The sequence below is a fragment of the Rhinatrema bivittatum genome, chromosome 6, assembly GCF_901001135.1.
Source record: "Rhinatrema bivittatum chromosome 6, aRhiBiv1.1, whole genome shotgun sequence".
Taxonomy (NCBI): domain Eukaryota; kingdom Metazoa; phylum Chordata; class Amphibia; order Gymnophiona; family Rhinatrematidae; genus Rhinatrema; species Rhinatrema bivittatum.
This window is the reverse complement of record NC_042620.1, coordinates 123,499,775-123,519,624: the sequence shown is the minus strand read 5'-3', so window position 1 is coordinate 123,519,624 and position 19,850 is coordinate 123,499,775. Positions and strand designations below refer to the sequence as shown.

General features: G+C 45.3%; 1 protein-coding gene across 1 annotated transcript in view; it reads left to right on the top strand.

Annotated features, from left to right (window-relative positions):
• The window catches only part of TTN (titin), a 509,207-nt gene that overhangs the window by 374,583 nt on the left and 114,774 nt on the right, over positions 1–19,850 (top strand). Inside the window, 12 exon segments of the mRNA XM_029605898.1 lie at positions 4,693–4,808; positions 4,893–5,192; positions 9,431–9,730; positions 9,823–9,928; positions 16,197–16,393; positions 16,494–16,799; positions 16,987–17,265; positions 17,400–17,699; positions 17,806–18,108; positions 18,215–18,580; positions 19,030–19,332; positions 19,464–19,763. Of these exon segments, the coding sequence (XP_029461758.1) occupies positions 4,693–4,808; positions 4,893–5,192; positions 9,431–9,730; positions 9,823–9,928; positions 16,197–16,393; positions 16,494–16,799; positions 16,987–17,265; positions 17,400–17,699; positions 17,806–18,108; positions 18,215–18,580; positions 19,030–19,332; positions 19,464–19,763 (3,176 nt within the window).

The window sequence follows — 19,850 nt, the reverse complement described above, 5'->3', positions numbered from 1 at the left end:
ATGTAATACTACAGAGCTTACATAGTCTCAAGTTTTACCCGCATATTCTCACAACTAAGGATCTTTTGTGCTTACTCCAAGCTTTCTTGAATTATCTTAGACACTAACTTTCAAACCGGCACACAGGCGCATATGTTATAAAATAGCCTGGCCGCATGCACATGTGCACCCAATTTTAGGCACGCAAATCCCGTTTTACTGTGTAAGTCAGGATACTTTATGATGGGCATGTGTCCACGCCATTGCTAGTTTCACCAGTTCATCCACCAGTTCACCTAGTTAAGAACTAGGACCTCCAAACCTCCCTGATTTGATAGCCTGCATTTCCCCCTGTTACCCCAGACCCTTTAAACCTGGCAAGAATGGCTAATTTCTTTTATTTTTCAAGTTACACCTCCTCCATAGCAGAAATAAGGTTTCTCGGCAGTGGACTTGGGCGCACACCAGGCACAGTAAATATTTACGTGCACATTTCTTGGCCACACCCTGAAATGTCCATGCCCCACCCAGACCATGCCCCTTTTCAAAATTAAGGGCCTTATTTTCTAAACGGATCGCACGTGATAAGGGACGTTTCGCATGCGAAATGTCTCTTATCGTGTGCGATACCAAAATGGGGGCGGAGTCGGCCCCGGAAGAGGAGGAGTTGGGGCGTCACCGGGGCCGACTCCGTGAAGACGCCGCGGATGCCGAAAAGGTAAGGCCCTTTTCGCGTCCAAGTTCACGCCCAATAGCTACACCTTCTGTGGTGGCGCTATTCGGTGCGAAACCGGCAGCGATCGCACCGCAACGGTGCGATCACTGCCGGCTAGCGCAGGCCCACCCCCCGTTTCAGCCCCCCGCCCCTCATTCCCTAAAGTATCGCAGGCCTGCGATACTTTAGAAAATGAGGCCCTAAGTGACATGTTCACACAGTGGGAGATATGCGTGCATCTGGGCGGCTTTTAAAATTTGATGGGTGCACGCTAGCCCAACTTATGTGCGCATCTCCCGATTATAGTGTACGCTCGGCTTTTAAAATTCACCTTTCAGTGTTTTGGCCTGCATTGAGAGGCTGTTTCATCTATCCCCTACCCTTTCTGTGAAGAAATATTTCCTTATGTTACTCCTCCTTTCTTTGAGCCTTATATTATGACTTCTTATAGTTAATTTGTTCTGTGAAAGGGACAAAATAATTGCAAAAATTTCAATGAAAATCAAATGCTTGAATTTCTTGCATTATAATAACTGGAGTACCTGGGAATGAACCACCCGACTCTCAGTCATCCCCCACCGTTATCCCAAAGGTCTTCAATGTACCCATAACAATGTAAATGACAGGGAACTTAATTCAATTTGTAACAAATATGGCTAAAGCTTTATTAACAATAGCCATAGAATAACAGCAAGTAACCTCAGATACTGAGCCATAACTTGTGTATACTGTAGTACCACCTCCCTCCCCACCACCCCCTTTTGATAGTTCTGTGCTAGCCTAAGTTTACAGAGTTAATACCAGGACCAATAAAAACATATAATTCACAATAAAAAGATATAATTGATTAAATAATAAAAAATAAAACACAAAAACGATTCTGTCTACTCCTTTTCTCCAAAGTCTTTTATATGCAAACTTAAAATGAGGGATGATTTCTGATCAAATCAAGATAACGTGGAGCAGCCAAGATGAAATTAGAGCCAAGTCACAGATCATAGTCTTAAGCATGAGGTAACAGGTGGGATATCTGCCGATATCATTGGCCCCAAGATGTATAACAAAAATGTCTAGGTACTCGCTGGGATCTTGCTCCTCTGCTAGCAATACACAAAGAAGAGAGGATGAGCTTCACCCAGTGCATGCCAGGTTTGCCAAGTCAACGGGCACTAAGATGTTCCAATTCACCTTGCTGCCATCTGGGAAACTTGTGAGCCTGCATTGCTTTCTCTGCCCTAGATACAAAGGAGTGATCCAAGAACCAAACTATCTTATTCTTTCGAGAAATGCCTGGAAAAGATTAAGATAAGTATAGGTAGTATTAAACGCGAGCACTTCCCAGGGTCCCATCCTCGTACCTTATGTACAACACATGAGCCACAGAACGCCATCTGCCAAGGTGTTGAATAACATGCATGAGAAAGTCCGAAGCTGCAGCACTGCTGCCACCCCTATTCTGAATGAGTTTGTACCTTGCATTCTTGTGCTCCCAGTGGTGCTTAAGATAAGCCCACTGATGATAATCAGAGGAACTGTAACTGTTGCCAAGGTGCACTTGTGCAGGGTGGTAGACTGAGCTTAGACCTCTATTATATCCACCAAGAGCACCCTCAAACAGAATTAGTTGGGAGCGCAAATCCTGGCCTGGGCTGGAAGCCTATGCTCCTGACCCATACGGTGTGGGGGGTCCGGGACATGGGGGGAGGGGCAGCAGTCCAGTATGTTGCCCTCAGGGAGGAAGTCCCCTCGAGGAACCAGAACCCCTAATGTTCCCTCTCTCCCCCAATGGGTATTGTTCCTCCTGCCAGTCATACAGTCATACAGGATCAATACTAGGAACAGGACTCGAGAGAGCAGCACTTTTGTGTGGACAAGTTCTTTTTCAGTCACCGCAAGTCCCTAGGTCAATTACCTGAAATGGGTGCAGCAGCACCAAGGCATTATATGGAATCTCTCCCCCTAATGAGGCTGTCCCTCTCTCAGGTTCAAAGGCCGTGCATCAACCCTTACTTGACACTGTAAGCACAGGCCTCCTGATGGGCCTCTCATGAAGGACTTGTAAAATGCCTTCTGAACATTCCGATACACTATGGGCCTCATTTTCCAAGTGGCTCGCACGTGAAAAGTCCCTTGTCACGTGCGATACCAGGATGGGGGCGGAGTCGGCCCCAGAAGAGGAGGAGTCGGGGCGTCAGGGGGGCCGACTCCGTGAAGACGCTGCGGACGACGAAAAGGTAAAGCCCTTTTCGCGTCCTAGTTCGCGCCCAATAGCGACACCTTCTATGGTGGCGCTATTGGGTGCGAAGCCGGCAGCGATCGCACCGCGGCGGTGCGATCGCTGCCGGCTAGCGCAGGACCGCCTCCCGTTTTGGCCCCCGCCCCTCATTACCTAAGGTATCGCAGGCCTGCGATACCTTAGAAAATGAGGCCCTATATCAGCCAACTCACATGTTTATTAATCCCTTCAAAAAATCTCTATTATTTTTCTCCAGGGATGTCATCCTTAATATCAGAAGCCAATGTCTGAGCTGCTTCTACTTTGTGAGCAGTTCACAGACTGCCTGCTGGCAATCAGATTGGCATACCAGGAGAAACAAATAAAAAGTGTGACATTCTAATTAACTTTGGTTCAAAATCCTATGCATTTCTTTTTGAAAGTTGCTACCTTTGCCCCCACTGCCCTCCATCTGTATCCTCACGAATCATTCACCAGTTTTGGAAAGTGAAAAAGTCTGATATTTTTTCAAGGACTTATCTCCACAAAAAAAAGTAGATTTTCAAATCCCAGCCCGTGCCAAAATCGGGAGATATGCACCCAGGTCAGACTCACTCAGATGCACATGTATCTCCTGTTGCGTGCACATTTCAAAAGTTTTCAAAGAGGGGCGGGATGCGGGATGCAGTCGTGGTCTGAGCGGGACATGGGCATTTCAGGGCATGGCCAAAAGATGCCGCGTAAATACTTATGCGCCTGTGCGGGATGAGGTGTAAGTTTAAAAAAAAATTAAAAACTAGCCGTACTTGAGGGGTTTTAAGGGTCTAGGGTAACTGGAGGGAAAATAGGCTGTTCAGCCAGGGGGATTTGGAGGATCTAGCTATTAACTAGGCAAACTGGTAGACGAACTGGTGAAACTGGTAATGGCGTGGATATGTGCCCCTTTTAAAATTCCCTGACTTATATGGTAGAAGCGGGATTTACGCGCATAGGCGCATGCCCACTTAAAATCAGGCGCACATTGCCATGATCAGGCTATTTTATAAAATACACACATATACGCACGCAAGTTATAAAATGGCCGTGTTTCTGGATGTGTATTTTGAATTGCACTGTTTTGTCTGGGGCTATGATCTATGTGCTAGTCTAGATTTTGTGAACAGTTGTGAGTTCTGTGAAGACTATATTATTTATGGTTGCTCTAGTTTGTTTACTATTTATTCTGTCTCAGTTTTGCTTACTAGCCCCCAGATGCATCATTTTGCTATATACAGTCGGCTGCATTGTAGAGGTGCAGATTTGCCCACTGCGCTGCCCGCTATCACCCCCATAGCACCACAGGAAAAGGTGTAGTTAGTTCCCATGGTGCTGCCAGTGATAATGTGAAAAACATTATTGCCCGCAGTGGTGCCAGGAGATAACTCTGCCCAAACCCTGCCCATGCTCCTCCTCTTCCCCTAATTAGAATAATACCGCCATGATGTGGCTGGTATTGCGTGCAGTACCGGCACACCGCAGAATAAAGAATGACCCTGTAGGATTGTTTTCATGAATTATTTTGGTGCAAGTTTAGGATTTCTTATCATTTTGTTTCTGTCAGTCACTGATTTGTATAGCAGCAGCTGTCCTGATAGCCTCCATCTCTAAGCATCAATTAGCCTTATAGAGATAATTTTTTACATAAATACTGTGTTGTTTTCCTTTTACCTAGTAATATAATAACTAGAACTTTTTATTATTTCAGTTCAAGTTTTTCATTGAATATTCTTATCTCAATTAACAGAGTAAAAGGACTTATTAACAAGAAGAAGTATAAGTTCCGTGTTTTGGCAGAAAATCTTGCTGGCCCTGGAAAACCAAGCAAAGAAACAGAGCCAATCTTAGTGAAGGATCCTATTGGTATGGGGAAATACTTTTATGAATTGTACAATTTGAATGATAGATATTTAGAATTGTTACATTATTATGTGATTATATTTTTAGATCCACCATGGCCTCCTGGCAAGCCATCTGTTAAAGATGTTGCTAAGACATCAGCATTCCTGCAGTGGACAAAGCCAGAACATGATGGAGGTGCCAAGATTGAGTCATATATCATTGAATTGCTGAAGACTGGAACAGAAGACTGGGTTAGAGTGGCTGATGGAATCCCCTCTACTGAACATTTCCTCAAAGGACTTATGGAAAAGCAAGAATACTCATTCCGTGTCAGAGCTGTAAACAAGGCTGGGGAAAGTGAGCCTAGTGAACCTAGTGATCCCGTGCTCTGTAAGGAAAGACTGAGTAAGTAATACACTTATTTAGATCAAATTATTATTTAAAATACTTTACTAACAGATTTATGATCTTATCACTTTTCATATTCATCTATACATCAACATATGCCAGTTTCTACATTTATACACATTTTTATGAAATGGCTGCAGTAATATTAAAATTTATCCTAACGATTTTAGTATTATTCATTCACTTCTTCCATAACTGTATTACTGTAGCATATTAGTAAAATACTTAAACTCATTTGTGTTTGTTTAAATGTGTAAAGAGCCACACATGAGTATCATAGCACACCTGTGCATGCACAGTGATGCTCACCCAGTGCTGGGGGACAGCATGGCTGCTGCAAAAGGCCTTAGGCAATGGGGCGAGTGAGCAACAGAATCAGCATTGCAGAGGTGACAGTAGCAGTGGCAGTGGGAAGGCTGGTAGCATATCCCAGGCCCCACCAGTGGAAAAGAAGAGATGAGTGACTGCAGCAGTAGAAAGGTGGTGAAGTTTACCAGACCCTACCAATGGCAGGAAGATGAGGCCTGAGATGGGAGGGATTGAATGAGAGGAAAGACAGAGGAGCTGGGTGAGAGTGGGGGTAGAAGAGGTGTTTGAGAGGGAAGAGAAATGAAAGGAAGGAAAGAATTGACTGAAAAGAGCCGGAGAAGAGTAGGTGGAGAGAGGGGAGAGAACATGAGAGGAATGGAGGGGAAGGCAAGATGGGGAGAAGGTAGATGGGGAGAAGGAAAGGAAAAAGGGAAAAAAGGAAGAGTGCAAGGGGGAGAGGCATGGGGGAAGAAAGTGGAGAAGGGGACAAAGTGGTGACTGCAAGGGAGAAAGAGTGCATAATTTCTCCTGCCTCACCCCCCATAGACCTTAACAGAGAGCCCAATGGTGGAGTTGGCAAGCACAGACATAACATAGCCCTTATTACATTTTGAAAAATCAATAAAGGTAAAGCATTTTTTTTTAACTGATTGTTCAAAATGTGCTTTATACTCAAAGGAAAATCACATTCCTGAACATACCCAGATCAATCCAGAGTTGTGTATCCCTACCAGCAGGTGGAGTCAGAGAGCAGAGAACTTTGGGCACTGCCATATATAGAAGAGTGCCAATTGCCATCCCTCTCCAAAGAAAGACAAAAGAGAGGCTCATCTGAAGTATAAGCATTTCAGGAATTTGCAGATTCATTCCCAATATCATTCACATTTGCTAATTCTGTGTGCAAAAACAAATTACCTTGATCATAAATTGAAAATAATATATCGAAAATTGAAAATAGTATATATTTGCTAGAGATGTGAATCGTGTCCTCGATCGTCTTAACGATCGATTTCGGCTGGGAGGGGGAGGGAATCGTATTGTTGCCGTTTGGGGGGGTAAAATATCGTGAAAAATCGTGAAAAATCGAAAAAACGTAAAATCGCAAAACCGGCACATTAAAACCCCCTAAAACCCACCCCCGACCCTTTAAATTAAATCCCCCACCCCCAAATGACTTAAATAACCTGCGGGTCCAGTGGCGGTCCGGAACGGGCTCCTGCTACTGAATCTTGTTGTCTTCAGCCGGCGCCATTTTCCAAAATGGCGCCGAAAAATGGCGGCGGCCATAGACGAACACGATTGGACGGCAGGAGGTCCTTCCGGACCCCCGCTGGACTTTTGGCAAGTCTTGTGGGGGGCAGGAGGCCCCCCCCAAGCTGGCCAAAAGTTCCTGGAGGTCCAGCGGGGGTCAGGGAGCGATTTCCCGCCGCGAATCGTTTTCGTACGGAAAATGGCGCCGGGAGGAGATCGACTGCAGGAGGTCATTCAGCGAGGGTTCCGGCGCCTCGCTGAATGACCTCCTGCAGTCGATCTCCTGCCGGCGCCATTTTCCGTACGAAAACGATTCGCGGCGGGAAATCGCTCCCTGACCCCCGCTGGACCTCCAGGAACTTTTGGCCAGCTTGGGGGGGGCCTCCTGACCCCCACAAGACTTGCCAAAAGTCCAGCGGGGGTCCGGAAGGACCTCCTGCCGTCCAATCGTGTTCGTCTATGGCCGCCGCCATTTTTCGGCGCCATTTTGGAAAATGGCGCCGGCTGAAGACAACAAGATTCAGTAGCAGGAGCCCGTTCCGGACCGCTGCCGTTCCGGACCGCCGCTGGACCCGCAGGTTATTTAAGTCATTTGGGGGGGGGGTTCGGGAGGGTGGGGGATTTAATTTAAAGGTTCGGGGGTGGGTTTTAGGGGGTTTTAGTGTGCCGGCTCATGATTCTAACGATTTATAACGATAAATCGTTAGAATCTCTATTGTATTGTGTTCCATAACGGTTTAAGACGATATTAAAATTATCGGACGATAATTTTAATCGTCCTAAAATGATTCACATCCCTAATATTTGCCAAGTCTGTGGATACTGTTGAAAGTCATCCATTAAGTTTTCCTATTCTGAGTGACCCTCAGGTGAATTCTCTTTCCTCAAATATAAGGACTATTCTTTTTTTTTTATCATTCTTGAGGTCCATATTCCATCACAGTCCACATAACAAAGGGGCCGATGCAATAAAGTGCGCTCAGCCGATTTAAGCTGATGTAAGACTAGAACCCAGCACACAGAAATTTAAAACAAAAATTGAAAACTTGACTTTTCAAACAGGCCTTTTCATATCTCCCCCCCCCCTTCACCACCAAGTCAAGCCTCCAAACAATAGTATATCAATACTAATGTCCTGTACAAAGTTTCTTGCATGTTTCACCTGTGCATAAATGCAATTCACCTGTGCATAAATGCATTTATCTTTTTGTTCTTACCTTACACACCCTTTACCTCTCCAGACCTCTATTTTCCCTATATTTCCAGTCCTCCTTCAACTTACCCCCTTAAACTGTAACTTTTACTTAAAATGATTGAGATGTAATTTCTTTTCCTTATTCTTTCAAAACGTTTTTTCTATATGTTCCTTGTAAACTGATGTGATGTGCAAACAAACGTCGGTATAAAAAAAGCTTTAAATAAAATAAAAATAAATAAATAATTTGAAAAATCTCTCCCCCCCCCCCCCCCCCCCCCCATGTGCGGAAGAGGCCATCCACCCCTCCACATGCGCACGGACATTAAAATCCAGCACGCACATACATGGATGGACTCTCTGCCAGGGTACTATCAAGCTAGGGCAAGAGAAAACATTGAAGTAATCTCATCTTAGTCTGACTTTCATCATTCCAAATGACGTCAACTCTTCACTGAAGTCTACGTGCTGTTCATGCATCTCTTTCTGTATGTAAAACTGGCCCCAAAACTCTACACCACCACCAAAACCTCACCTCGAGTTACTAGCTGGTAGAGATGTGAATTGTGTCCTCGATCGTCTTAACGATCGATTTCGGCTGGGAGGGGGAGGGAATCGTATTGTTGCCGTTTGGGTGTTTAAAGTATCGTGAAAATCGTTAAAATCGTGAGCCGGCACACTAAAACACCCTAAAACCCACCCCCGACCCTTTAAATTAAATCCCCCACCCTCCCGAACCCCCCCAAAATGCCTTAAATTACCTGGGGGTCCAGCGGGGGTCCGGAACGGCCTCCTGAAATCGAATTGTGTTGTCTTCAGCCGGCGCCATTTTGCGCCGCCATTTTGCAAAATGGCGGCGCAAAATGGCGCCGGCCATAGACCAACACGATTCGACTGCAGGAGGTCGTTCCGGACCCTCGCTGGACTTTTGGCAAGTCTTGTGGGGGTCAGGAGGCCCCCCCGAGCTGGCCAAAAGTCCCTGGGGGTCCAGCGGGGGTCTGGGAGCGATCTCCTGCCGCGAATCGTTTTTCCGTACGGAAAATGGCGCCGGCCGTATGGCGCCATTTACCCACGTTAATTGAATGTAACGCAGGTAAAACCTATTGACAATTCAATGGCATAGATTGTAGGAATTTTCAAAAGCCCACTTACCACATAAAGTGCATTTACACATGTAAAACCCAGTTTTAAGTATGCAACTCATTTTGAAAAATACCCCCACAATTATTTAAAGCTAATATTTGTGTGCAGTGGCTTGTTTGTCATTTCTGAAGTCCCAATTAACAATTAAAAATAATACTATTACATGTAAAGTAGTATTTCAGTTCAGTACTATCAAGGTAGTAGCCTAGGCTATGGCCAGTGATTGTCCCAAGGATACTGTTATCATTGCAAGAGTCCTTTGAGCTCTTTGAGTATTGTAAATTAAATATTCGTTTCCTTTTTCTTCATTTTATTAACTTATTTATATTTTTGACAGATCCTCCTTCACCTCCTCGCTGGCTTGAGGTTATTAATGTAACAAAGAATACTGCAGATCTTAAATGGAGCCCACCAGAGAGAGATGGTGGTTCTCCAATTACGAACTATATTGTTGAAAAAAGAGATGTAAGACGAAAAGGGTGGCAAACAGTTGATACTACAGTGAAAGAAACAAAATGTACAGTCACACCACTGTCTGAAGGCTCTTTGTATGTGTTCCGTGTTGCTGCTGAAAATGCCATTGGACAGAGCGACTACTGTGAAATTGAGGATTCAGTACTTGCTAAGGATACATTCAGTAAGTTTAGTTTTTTTCTGTTCTTTTTACTTAATATTGTACTAATATTTTAATAACTGGTTTTATTTTATTATTATTTGTATTACTTTCAGCTACCCCTGGGCCTCCTTATGCTCTGACAGTAGTTGATGTAACAAAGAGACATGTTGACCTTAAATGGGAAGCTCCTAAAAATGATGGTGGCAGACCAATCATGAGGTAGGTTCTGTTTTCAATTATTTAGCAATTCTAAACATTTTGGGATCTTGTGCAAGAGGTCATTAGTAATAAGGGGAGAGGGGGGTGTAGAGGTAGAGCGCCTAGAAGGACTGATAGTGTTTCAGAGAGGGGAGTGAGGGGAGTGAGGGGAAATAAAGGGCCCATAATGCCTAATACATTTTAGGGAGTGGGGAGGTAAAGGATCCAGAGGGCCTGATGTGTTTCAGGCGAGATGTAGGAAGGTAGAGCCCAGAAAATGTGTTCCTGGACATACCCAAATCAGTCCAGAAAAGTGGGTTGTGTATCCCTACCAGCAGGTGGAGTCAGAGAACAATTAGAACTTTGGGCACTGCTACATAACGAGAGTGCCACCTGCAGTCACTCAGTATTTCTCTGACTCCAGCGGGTGGTACAGATGCACACCTGCAATCTTTAGTTATATTTTTTATTTAGTTTGAATTTTTATTTTTTTTCTCCTCAGCTGGTAGTCTCTTATCCCGCAGCACGAAAAGTTTGTTTTTCTGGTCCTGCTTGACTGAAATTTTTCCGCGTTTCGGCTGAGAACGTTTCTTTTTTTATTCACGCCCTTTTCTATTTCACTTCAGACTATCGACGCGCTGCTGCAGATGGAACCGAAAACAGAATTGCAGACCTGGCGCGCGTGTGGGACACGCGGCCAGGTGTTAGATGCGGCCTTATGCGCAGCGTGTTCCCCGGGGTTAGAGAGCTCTTCAGGGCTTCTTGCCTTCTCCCGTGGGGATGGAACATCTGTCTCGGCTTCGTGGGAAGAGGATTCTCCGCCTGTTCTAGTCCCGGTGAGGGAAGACCTCACCGGGGGAACTGATGATATCACCCCAGCTGACTCTCCAGTGGGGGAGGGGGACCCAGAGGGGTTTTCTCCAGAATTTGTCCTCCTTATGCACCAGGCTTTCCTGGCAAGGAAACGTTCGGCGGTAAAGCGGCCCGGTCTCCTGGGGGCAGGTTCGGACCCACCTGAGAAAAGAGGTCGGGGTACGGAGCCTCGTCAGCACCTCTCTGATCAGGCTCACCCCACAGGGGATTCTCCCCAGGGTACGCGAGATCTGATGGGGTCTAGGATGACGTCGGCTTCTGGGGTAGTAGGGGCGGCAGACCCGGATCCGCGATCGGATCCGGCTGATGTGGATACTGATGATTCAGATGATCCCGATGACTCTCCTGTGGAAGGGGATGACCCCAGCGTGGTTCGTTTGTTCAAGCAGGATGAGTTAAGACCCCTTATTCCCCAGGTCCTTGAAGTTCTGGGACTTAAGGTTTCTCAAGAAGAGTCTGACAATGAGGGTGTCAATCCAGTCCTCAACGGCATTAGGGTCCCACAACATCTTTTCCTCTGCCTAAGAAGATTCGCAAAATAGTGACTCCAGATTCCGGCTTGAAGGTGGGCAGAGCTATGGCGAAACTGAACCCGTTATCGTCTGATGTTTTGGATTTACTGAAGATTCCAAAGGTGGACGCCGTGGTCTCGGCAGTCACAAAAAAGACCACTATTCCGGTTGCTGGGGCGGCTGCCCTTAAGGATATGTAGGACCGCAAGCTGGAGATCCAGTTGAAGCGAGCATTCGAGGTTGCTGCGCTACACTTTTGGGCGGCGGTTTGCAGAGGGCCTGTCTGTGTTAGCTCCAGGAGTCAGCTGCCGGGGCTGGTACAGGCGACAGTGGGGCTCTGCAGTCTGCCTACCTAGAAGCAGACATCGCTTATGTTGCAGATGCTTTGTATGATCTGGTGAGGACCTCGGCGAGAGGTATGGTGTCCTTGGTGTCAGCGCGGCATCTCCTCTAGCAGCGAAATTGGGCGACGGATTTGTCCTCTAAGTCCCAGCTTTGTAATCTACCCTTTAAGGGCAAGCTCCTGTTTGGGGAGGATCTGGATCAGCTAGTAAAGCTGCTTGCCATATCCAAGGGCAATTGGTTACCGGAAGATAAAAGATCTTCTAAGAAAGTCTTACCTCCTCGAACTAGGTCTCGGGACTCTTAGCGCTTCAGAGCGGGTAGATATTCCGCACGTCCTGCTTCTAAACCTGCTTCGGGGTGGCAGCAGTCCTTTCGAGGGGTTCGCCGGCCCGGAACAGATTCGGAACATCTTGGTGCAGGAAGTAATAAAAACCCCCAATGAAGCCATGAGCACCCATTCTGTTGTTGAAGTTGTCAGAGGCAGATTATCCAACTTTTACACGGAATGGGCAAGAATTACATCAGACCGCTGGGTCTTAGAAGTGATCAAAGACGGGTATGCACTGGAGTTCCTGCGCCCGGTCCGGGAGGTTTTTGTGGAGTCCCAAGTGGCCTCATGTGTCAAGTGAGAGGCGGTCCAGGTGACTCTACAATGACTTCTCGAGCTCAAAGCTATTGTCCCAGTTCCGGAGGCTCAACAGGGACGAGGTCGGTACTCCGTGTACTTTGTGGTCCCCAAGAAGGAGGGCACATTTCGGCCCATCCCCAATCTGCAGAAGGTGAACCGTTGCCTTTGGGTTCCTCGCTTTCGTATGGAAACCCTGAGGACAGTGATGGCCGCGGTTTGAAAAGGGGAGTTTCTCGCTTCTCTGGACCTCACGGGGGCATATTTACACATTCTGATCCGGCTGAATCACCAGAGGTTTCTGCGGTTCAAGGTCTTGGGACAACACTTCCATTTCGAGCCCTCCCATTTGGTCTCGCAACAGCTCCTCGCACATTCACCAAGGTGATGGTGGTGGTGGCGGCCTTCCTTCTCAGGAGGGAATCTTGGTCCACCCGTACCTGGACGACTGGTTGATTCATGCAAAGTCTCGGGAGGACTGCGAGAGATTAGTGCACATGGTGATGTTCACATTGCGATCCCTAGGTTAGGTAATCAATGTGCAGAAGAGTCACTTGGAACCCACTCAGAAGTTGATTTATCTCAGAGCACAATTCGATACCTTGCTGGGCAAAATGTTTCTAGCGGCGGACCGAATAGGGAAGTTACAGGAACAAATACATTCCCTTCTTTGAAGGAACAATCCCACAGTGTGGCATCATCTTCAGGTCCTGGGCTCCATGGCTTCAACCTTGGACTTGGTTCCTTGGGCGTTCGCTCACTTAAGACCTTTACAGCGTGCGCTTTTGTCTCACTGGAACCCAGTGTTGGAGCAATTCTATTTACCAATGCTTCTACTTCCGGAATCCAGAGCCAGTCTGTCATGGTGGCTGTCACTGGACAATCTGGAACAGGGGGTGGATTTGGACACTCCGAATTGGCTGATAATCTCCACCAATGCCAGCCTCTCAGGTTGGGGGGTGATGTGTGCAGACAGGTCCGCCCAAGGGCTCTGGTCGGTGATGGAAAGATCCTGGTCCATTAACCGGCTTGAGACCATTCTGAACTCCCTGCGGGCATTCAGAATGGTGCGAGTCTTCTCGGACAATGCGACAACGACGGTGTACATCAACCGGCAAGGTGGGACTCGAAGTCCCGCCATAGCACTGGAGGCATGTCTTCTGTTCACTTGGGTGGAGCACCATCTCGAGGGCATTGCCGCATCCCATGTCATGGGAGTAGAGAATGTGCAAGCCAATTATCTCAGGCGTCAGCAACTAGACCCAGGGGAATGGGAACTATCTCTCGAGGCGTGGAATCTTATTTGCGCCAGATTTATTTATTTATTTATTTATAATTTTTTTATATACCGCCGCTCATCAAAGATATCACGTCGGTGTACAATGAACAGGAACTTACGCCGGAGCGTTATACATTTAACAGAATGTTAAACTCCTCAGCTGGATATGATGGCAATGCAGGTGAATGCAAAAACAGTTCATTTTTTCAGCCGTCACCGAGAACAGAGCTCGGTGGGCATAGATGCTCTCATGTGTCCTTGGCCCATGGGGATTCTGCTGTATGCCTTCCCGCCCTGGCCTCTCATAGGTCAGCTTCTCCGTCGCATAGAGCGGCACCCAGGAAGGGTCATGTCATCCGTAGTTTACAGATCTGGAACACTTGGCTCTAGAGCAGTGGTTCTCAACCCTGTCCTGGGGACCCCCCAGCCAGTCGGGTTTTCAGGATATCCACAATGAATATGTATGAGAGAAAATTTGCATACACTGCCTCCATAACATGCAAATTATCTCTCATGCATATTCATTGTGGATATCATGAAAACCCGACTGGCTGGGGGGGTCCCCAGGACAGGGTTGAGAACCACTGCTCTAGAGAGTCCTCTTCAGCTGACTCATCTAACGCATCTGCTCCATCAGGGGACCATATTTTCGGATGGGAGGATCGCTTCTCTCTCGCAGCATGGCTTTTGAGAGGCGACGTTTATGCTTGAGGGGTTATTCAGAACAAGTCATTTCCACCCTCCTACAGGCGAGACATCCAGCCACCTCTATGGCCTATGTGAGAGTTTGGAAGCTTTTTGAGATGTGTCATCAGCGTTCCTGCGACCCTTTAGCGGTGCATGTTCCTCGGGTGCTTGACTTTCTGCAACAGGGCCTCGCTAAGGGCTTGGCATTCAATTCCCTTCGTGTACAAGTTGCAGCTCTAGGTGCTTTGTGGGGAAACTTTGATGGCTGTTTGCTGGCAGCGCATCCGGATATTGCTCGGTTTCTTAAGGGGGTCAAACATTTGCGCCCTCCCATCTGTTTGGTGTGTCTGGATTGGAGTTTGAATTTAGTCCTGCAAGTTTTATGTGGCGCTCCTTTCGAGCCTCTTCGTGGAGTTTCCCTGAAAGATCTGACTTTGAAAATGGTGTTTTTGGTGGCCATTTGCTCGGCCCTTCTGATCTCAGAGTTGCAGGCGCTGTCTTGTCGGGATCCTTTTCTTCGGATTTACGACGATCGGGTATCATTACGTACGGTTCCGTCCTTTGTCCCTAAGGTGGTTTCAGCCTTTCACGTCAAGCAAACTGTGGAGCTTCTGGTGTTCCCTAACTGGTCCCGGGAGTCTTCTCAGAACAGAGACCTTCATCTTTTGGATGTGCGGCGCGCCTTATTGCCTTATCTGGAGGTTACCAATGACTTCAGACGTTCTGATCATTTGTTCGTTCTCTTGGTGGCCCAAAGAAGGGGGACAAAGCATCAAAGGCGACCATATCTCGGTGGATTAAGGAAACCATTTGCGCAGCATACATAGCGCGAGGGTGTCAGGTGTCTTTGGGTCTCAGAGCTCATTCCACTAAGGCTCAGGCTACCTCCTGGGCAGAGTGTCAGTTACTATCACCTCAGGAGATCTGTAGGGCGGCGGTGTGGTCGTCTATTCACATTTTTACGAAACATTACCGATTGGACGTTAAGGCTTCTGATGAACCGTCCTTCAGGGAGAGTGTGCTTTGTGCGGGTCTTTCGGAAGGGTGGCTTAGGTACATCCCACTTTTCTGGACTGATCTGGGTATGTTCAGGAAATGAAAATTGGTTCCTACCTGCTAATTTTCGTTCCTGTAATATCACAGATAAGTCCAGAGTCCCACCCCTTTCTTCAGATACCGAAAGACTGTCTTGATCAGAACCTGCTTAAGTTTTTTATTGTTGAAGCTCCTTTTTTGCAGACATGATTCATGGAGCAGTTTTTAGCAGTTCTTAGCTCTGGTTTTTGCCAGTGACGAAGTGGTAGTCCGGAAATTTGGATGGGTGCTTCCCTTCGTTATTTAGTTCTGTTAGCATGGGCTTGGGTACAGGTCAATACTGAGTGACTGCAGGTGGCACTCTCGTAATGTAGCAGTGCCCAAAGTTCTAATTGTTCTCTGACTCCACCTGCTGGTAGGGATACACAACCCACTTTTCTGGACTGATCTGTGGTATTACAGGAACGAAAATTAGCAGGTAAGAACCAATTTTCATATCGTTTGTGAGGTTCGGGATGATGAACCCAGAAGGCTCATTAATGTTTTGGCAGATAGGGGTGCCTGAAAGGCCAGTTAATGTTTCAAGAGGTAAGGGGGATCATGGTGGGGAGGGGGGAGTGGTAGCCAGGAAGGCTCATTCATGTTTTGGGAAAGGGAGGCTCCTTTTGCTAACCAGGCCTTTCACTTTGGTCCAGTTAGTGCAGGGAAAACTGAACAGCCTTAACACAGCAGCTTTAACATCAAAACGCTAAATTTAATGCTGCTATCTCCTTCATCTCATTAATTTGTCAATCAGGCATTAAAACCCAGTGCAATGCAGGTGTTAAAACTAGCAGGTAACTTGCATTACCATGACAGTTTTAACATGGCTTAGTATCTAGACTCCTTAGTGATTTCAGTGTTCTAACAAAACTTGTTTTATGTTTTCTATAGATATGTTATTGAAAAGAAAGAAAAACTAGGAACTCGCTGGGTAAAAGCTGGAAAGACAAGTGGACCAGACTGTCACTACAAAGTAACCGATGTCATTGAAGGCACAGAGGTGCAGTTCCAAGTTCGTGCAGAAAATGAAGCAGGTGTTGGTCATCCTAGTGAGCCCACTGATATGCTTACCATTGAGGATCCAAAAGGTAATTATATTATTTATTAATACAATGTAACCAGCCCCATATTATGAGAGTTAAAGATTTGATGCTGGAAAAGTGATGAGGGTTTTTTTCTTTTCTCTAGGGCCTCCATCGCCACCTCTGGAATTACATGTGACTGATGCAAGCAGACAGCATATTTCCATTGCTTGGAAACCACCAGAGAAAAATGGTGGCAGCCCTATTATTGGGTACCATATTGAGCTGTGCCAAGCAGGAACTGAAAAATGGATGCGAATTAATTCTCGTCCAGTAAAGGATCTGAAATACAAAGCAGAAGAGGGCATTATTCCTGATAAGGAGTACATCCTGAGAGTTAGAGCTGTTAATGCCATTGGAGCTAGTGATCCTTCAGAAATTTCAGAAAATGTTTTTGCAAAGGATCCAGATTGTAAGAAACTATGTCTTATTACACTTAATAATGAAGGGAGTTATTTTCCGAAAGATTTTCCCTCTTTTATGTCTATGGGAATAATCTTCTGGAAAATGCCCCCAAAACATATGATTCTAGCAGTATTTCTAGCATTTGTGTGTTATTGTTTTTACAATATTGTATATTTTTTCTCATTTTTTTACAGGTAATCCAACTATTGATCTAAAAACTCAGGATATTATTGTTGTTGAGGGTGAGAAACTGAATATCCCTGTGCCATTTAGAGCTGTTCCAACACCAAGTATTTGCTGGCATAAAGGTGGCAAAGAGTTTAAAGCTGGAGACAGAGTAACAATGAAGAGTGACTACAACTCTGCATTGCTTCATATTGCCAGCAGTGTCCGATCAGATGCTGGTCTTTACACAATCACATTGGAGAACAAGTTAGGTTCAACAACAGGATCTATCAATGTGAAAGTCATAGGTAATAATTCTATTTAATTGGTTCAGCTAATAACTAACATTACATATTACAAATATGTATATGAATGCTTTCTTCTTTATCAGCATCATAATTATTTTTAGTAATATTAAAATTCTGATTCATTAATATTTCAGGTTTACCTGGGCAATGCAAGGATATCAAAGTGAGTGACGTGACTAAGAATTCATGCAAAGTAACATGGGAGCCACCAGAAGATGATGGTGGAACTCCTATACTTCACTATGTTCTTGAACGCAGAGAAGCTGGTAGGAGAACATATACCCCAGTAATGTCTGGTGAGAACAAGCTAACTTGGAATGTGAAGGATCTGATACCTAATAGTGAATACTACTTCCGAGTTAAGGCTGTAAATAAAATTGGTGGAGGTGAATATCTTGAGCTCAGAAATCCTATCATCGCTGAAGATTCAAAATGTGAGTTTGTAGTCGGTGATTAATAGACAAGATTGACACAGATAATAGTGTATTAATACAATGCATTCATTTCCTTTTCCTATGTTTTGATTTTGTTATGCTATAGACCGTCCAGACCCACCAGTTGATCTTGATACTCATAATCCAACTTCAAAGTCTATAACACTAACATGGAAACCACCAATGTATGATGGAGGCAGCAAAATTTTAGGTTATATTATTGAAAAAATGGCAAAAGGTGAAGAAAAATGGGAAAGGTGCAATGACTCTTTGGTTCCTGTTTTAACCTATACTGCGAAAGGTCTTGAGGAAGGCAAGGAATACCAGTTCCGTGCACGTGCAGAAAATATTGTTGGTATCAGTGAACCTTCTCGTATCACTCCAGGAGTTAAAGCTTTGGATCCTATTGGTATGTTTGATTACTCAAAGTAAATGATCATGGTTTCTGTCATTATTCTATAGCAGAAATACTGATTTTAATAACTTTTAACCTAGTTTATATCTTTTTATGATAGATCCTCCAAAGGCGTTCCTTCCTACCAGCCTTCTTGTAAGAAGGGGTGATGAGATTGTACTTGAAGCGCATTTTAGTGGGTCACCTTATCCAACTATTACATGGTTAAAGGATAATGAAGTCATCAGACCAGAAGAAATTAAGAAGAGAGTGGACAAGATAGTGCCTGCTAGAAGGAGAAAGGAAGTGGTAGTGGAAGAGCCATTCTTCCTTTCTCTACCAGAACGCTTGACTATGGACAATAGAAAGCAAGGAGAATCTCAGCTGTGGGTTCGGGATTCTATCAGACCTGATCATGGAATATTTACCATCAAAGTTGAAAATGATCATGGGGTTGCACAAGCTTCATGCGATGTAAATGTATTAGGTAAGCAGATAATCATTTACGGTGTCATTTACCAGACGGATCGCACACGATAAGGAATGTTTCGCACGCGAAAAGTCCCTTATCGCGTGCGATACCAAGATGGGGGTGGAATCGGCCCTGGAAGAGGAGGAGTTGGGGCGTCACCGGGGCCGACCGCGAAGATGCCGCGGACGACGAAAAGGTAAGGGCCTTTTCTCGTCCTATTTCGCGCCCAATAGCTACACCTTCTATGGTGGCACTATTCGGTGCGAAACCGGCAGCGATCACACCGTGGCGGTGCGATCGCTGCCGGCTAGTGCAGGACCACCCCCCGTTTTGGCCCCCCGCCCCTCATTACCTAAAGTATCGCAGGCCTGCGATACTTTAGAAAATGAGGCCCCATATTATTAAAAATAAAAAATAGCTGAAAATGTGATATTTTAATACCTTGTTATTATTTTTCACAATAGATACACCTGGACCTCCTATCAATTTCACATTTGATGAAGTTAGGAAACATTCTCTTAGCTGTCAATGGGATCCTCCACTTGATGACGGTGGTAGTGAGATTTTGAACTACATTTTGGAAAAGAAAGATAACACCAAAGCTGAAATTGGCTGGGTTATCGTCACGTCGACACTCAGACAGCATAAATATCCTGTTACAAAACTCATTGAAGGAAAAGAATATATATTTCGAGTTACCGCTGAAAACAGAGTTGGTCCTGGGCCCCCATGTGTTTCAAAACCAGTAACAGCTAAAGATCCATTCAGTAAGCTTTACAGTTTCTGTTTTAATGTTTTATATTTCTTGCATAAAACAATACTTTTAATATAACCATTGGTGTATGAAATTAGAATAATATGGGCACGTATTCAGCAAATTTATTTTTTTTTCCTTCAGCTCCTCCAGATGCACCTGACAAGCCTGATGTCGAAGATGTCACCAGCAATAGCATGTTAGTTAAATGGAAAGAACCTAAAGACAATGGTAGCCCTATCTTAGGCTACTGGATTGAGAAACGTGAAATTAATAGTACTCACTGGGCTCGTGTCAATAGAAACCTTGTTAGTGCATTGGAAGTAAATGCAGAGGACCTTTTGGAAGGGCTTACCTACATTTTTAGAGTATGTGCAGAAAATGCAGCTGGTCCTGGCAAATTCAGTGTACCATCAGATCCAAAGACAGCACATGATGCAATCTGTAAGTAGCACAGTAGAAAGTAAAGTTTTCTTTTAAAAATTATCAATGTAAGTACATTTTTACTATTTTCATTTCATTTCTTTTAAG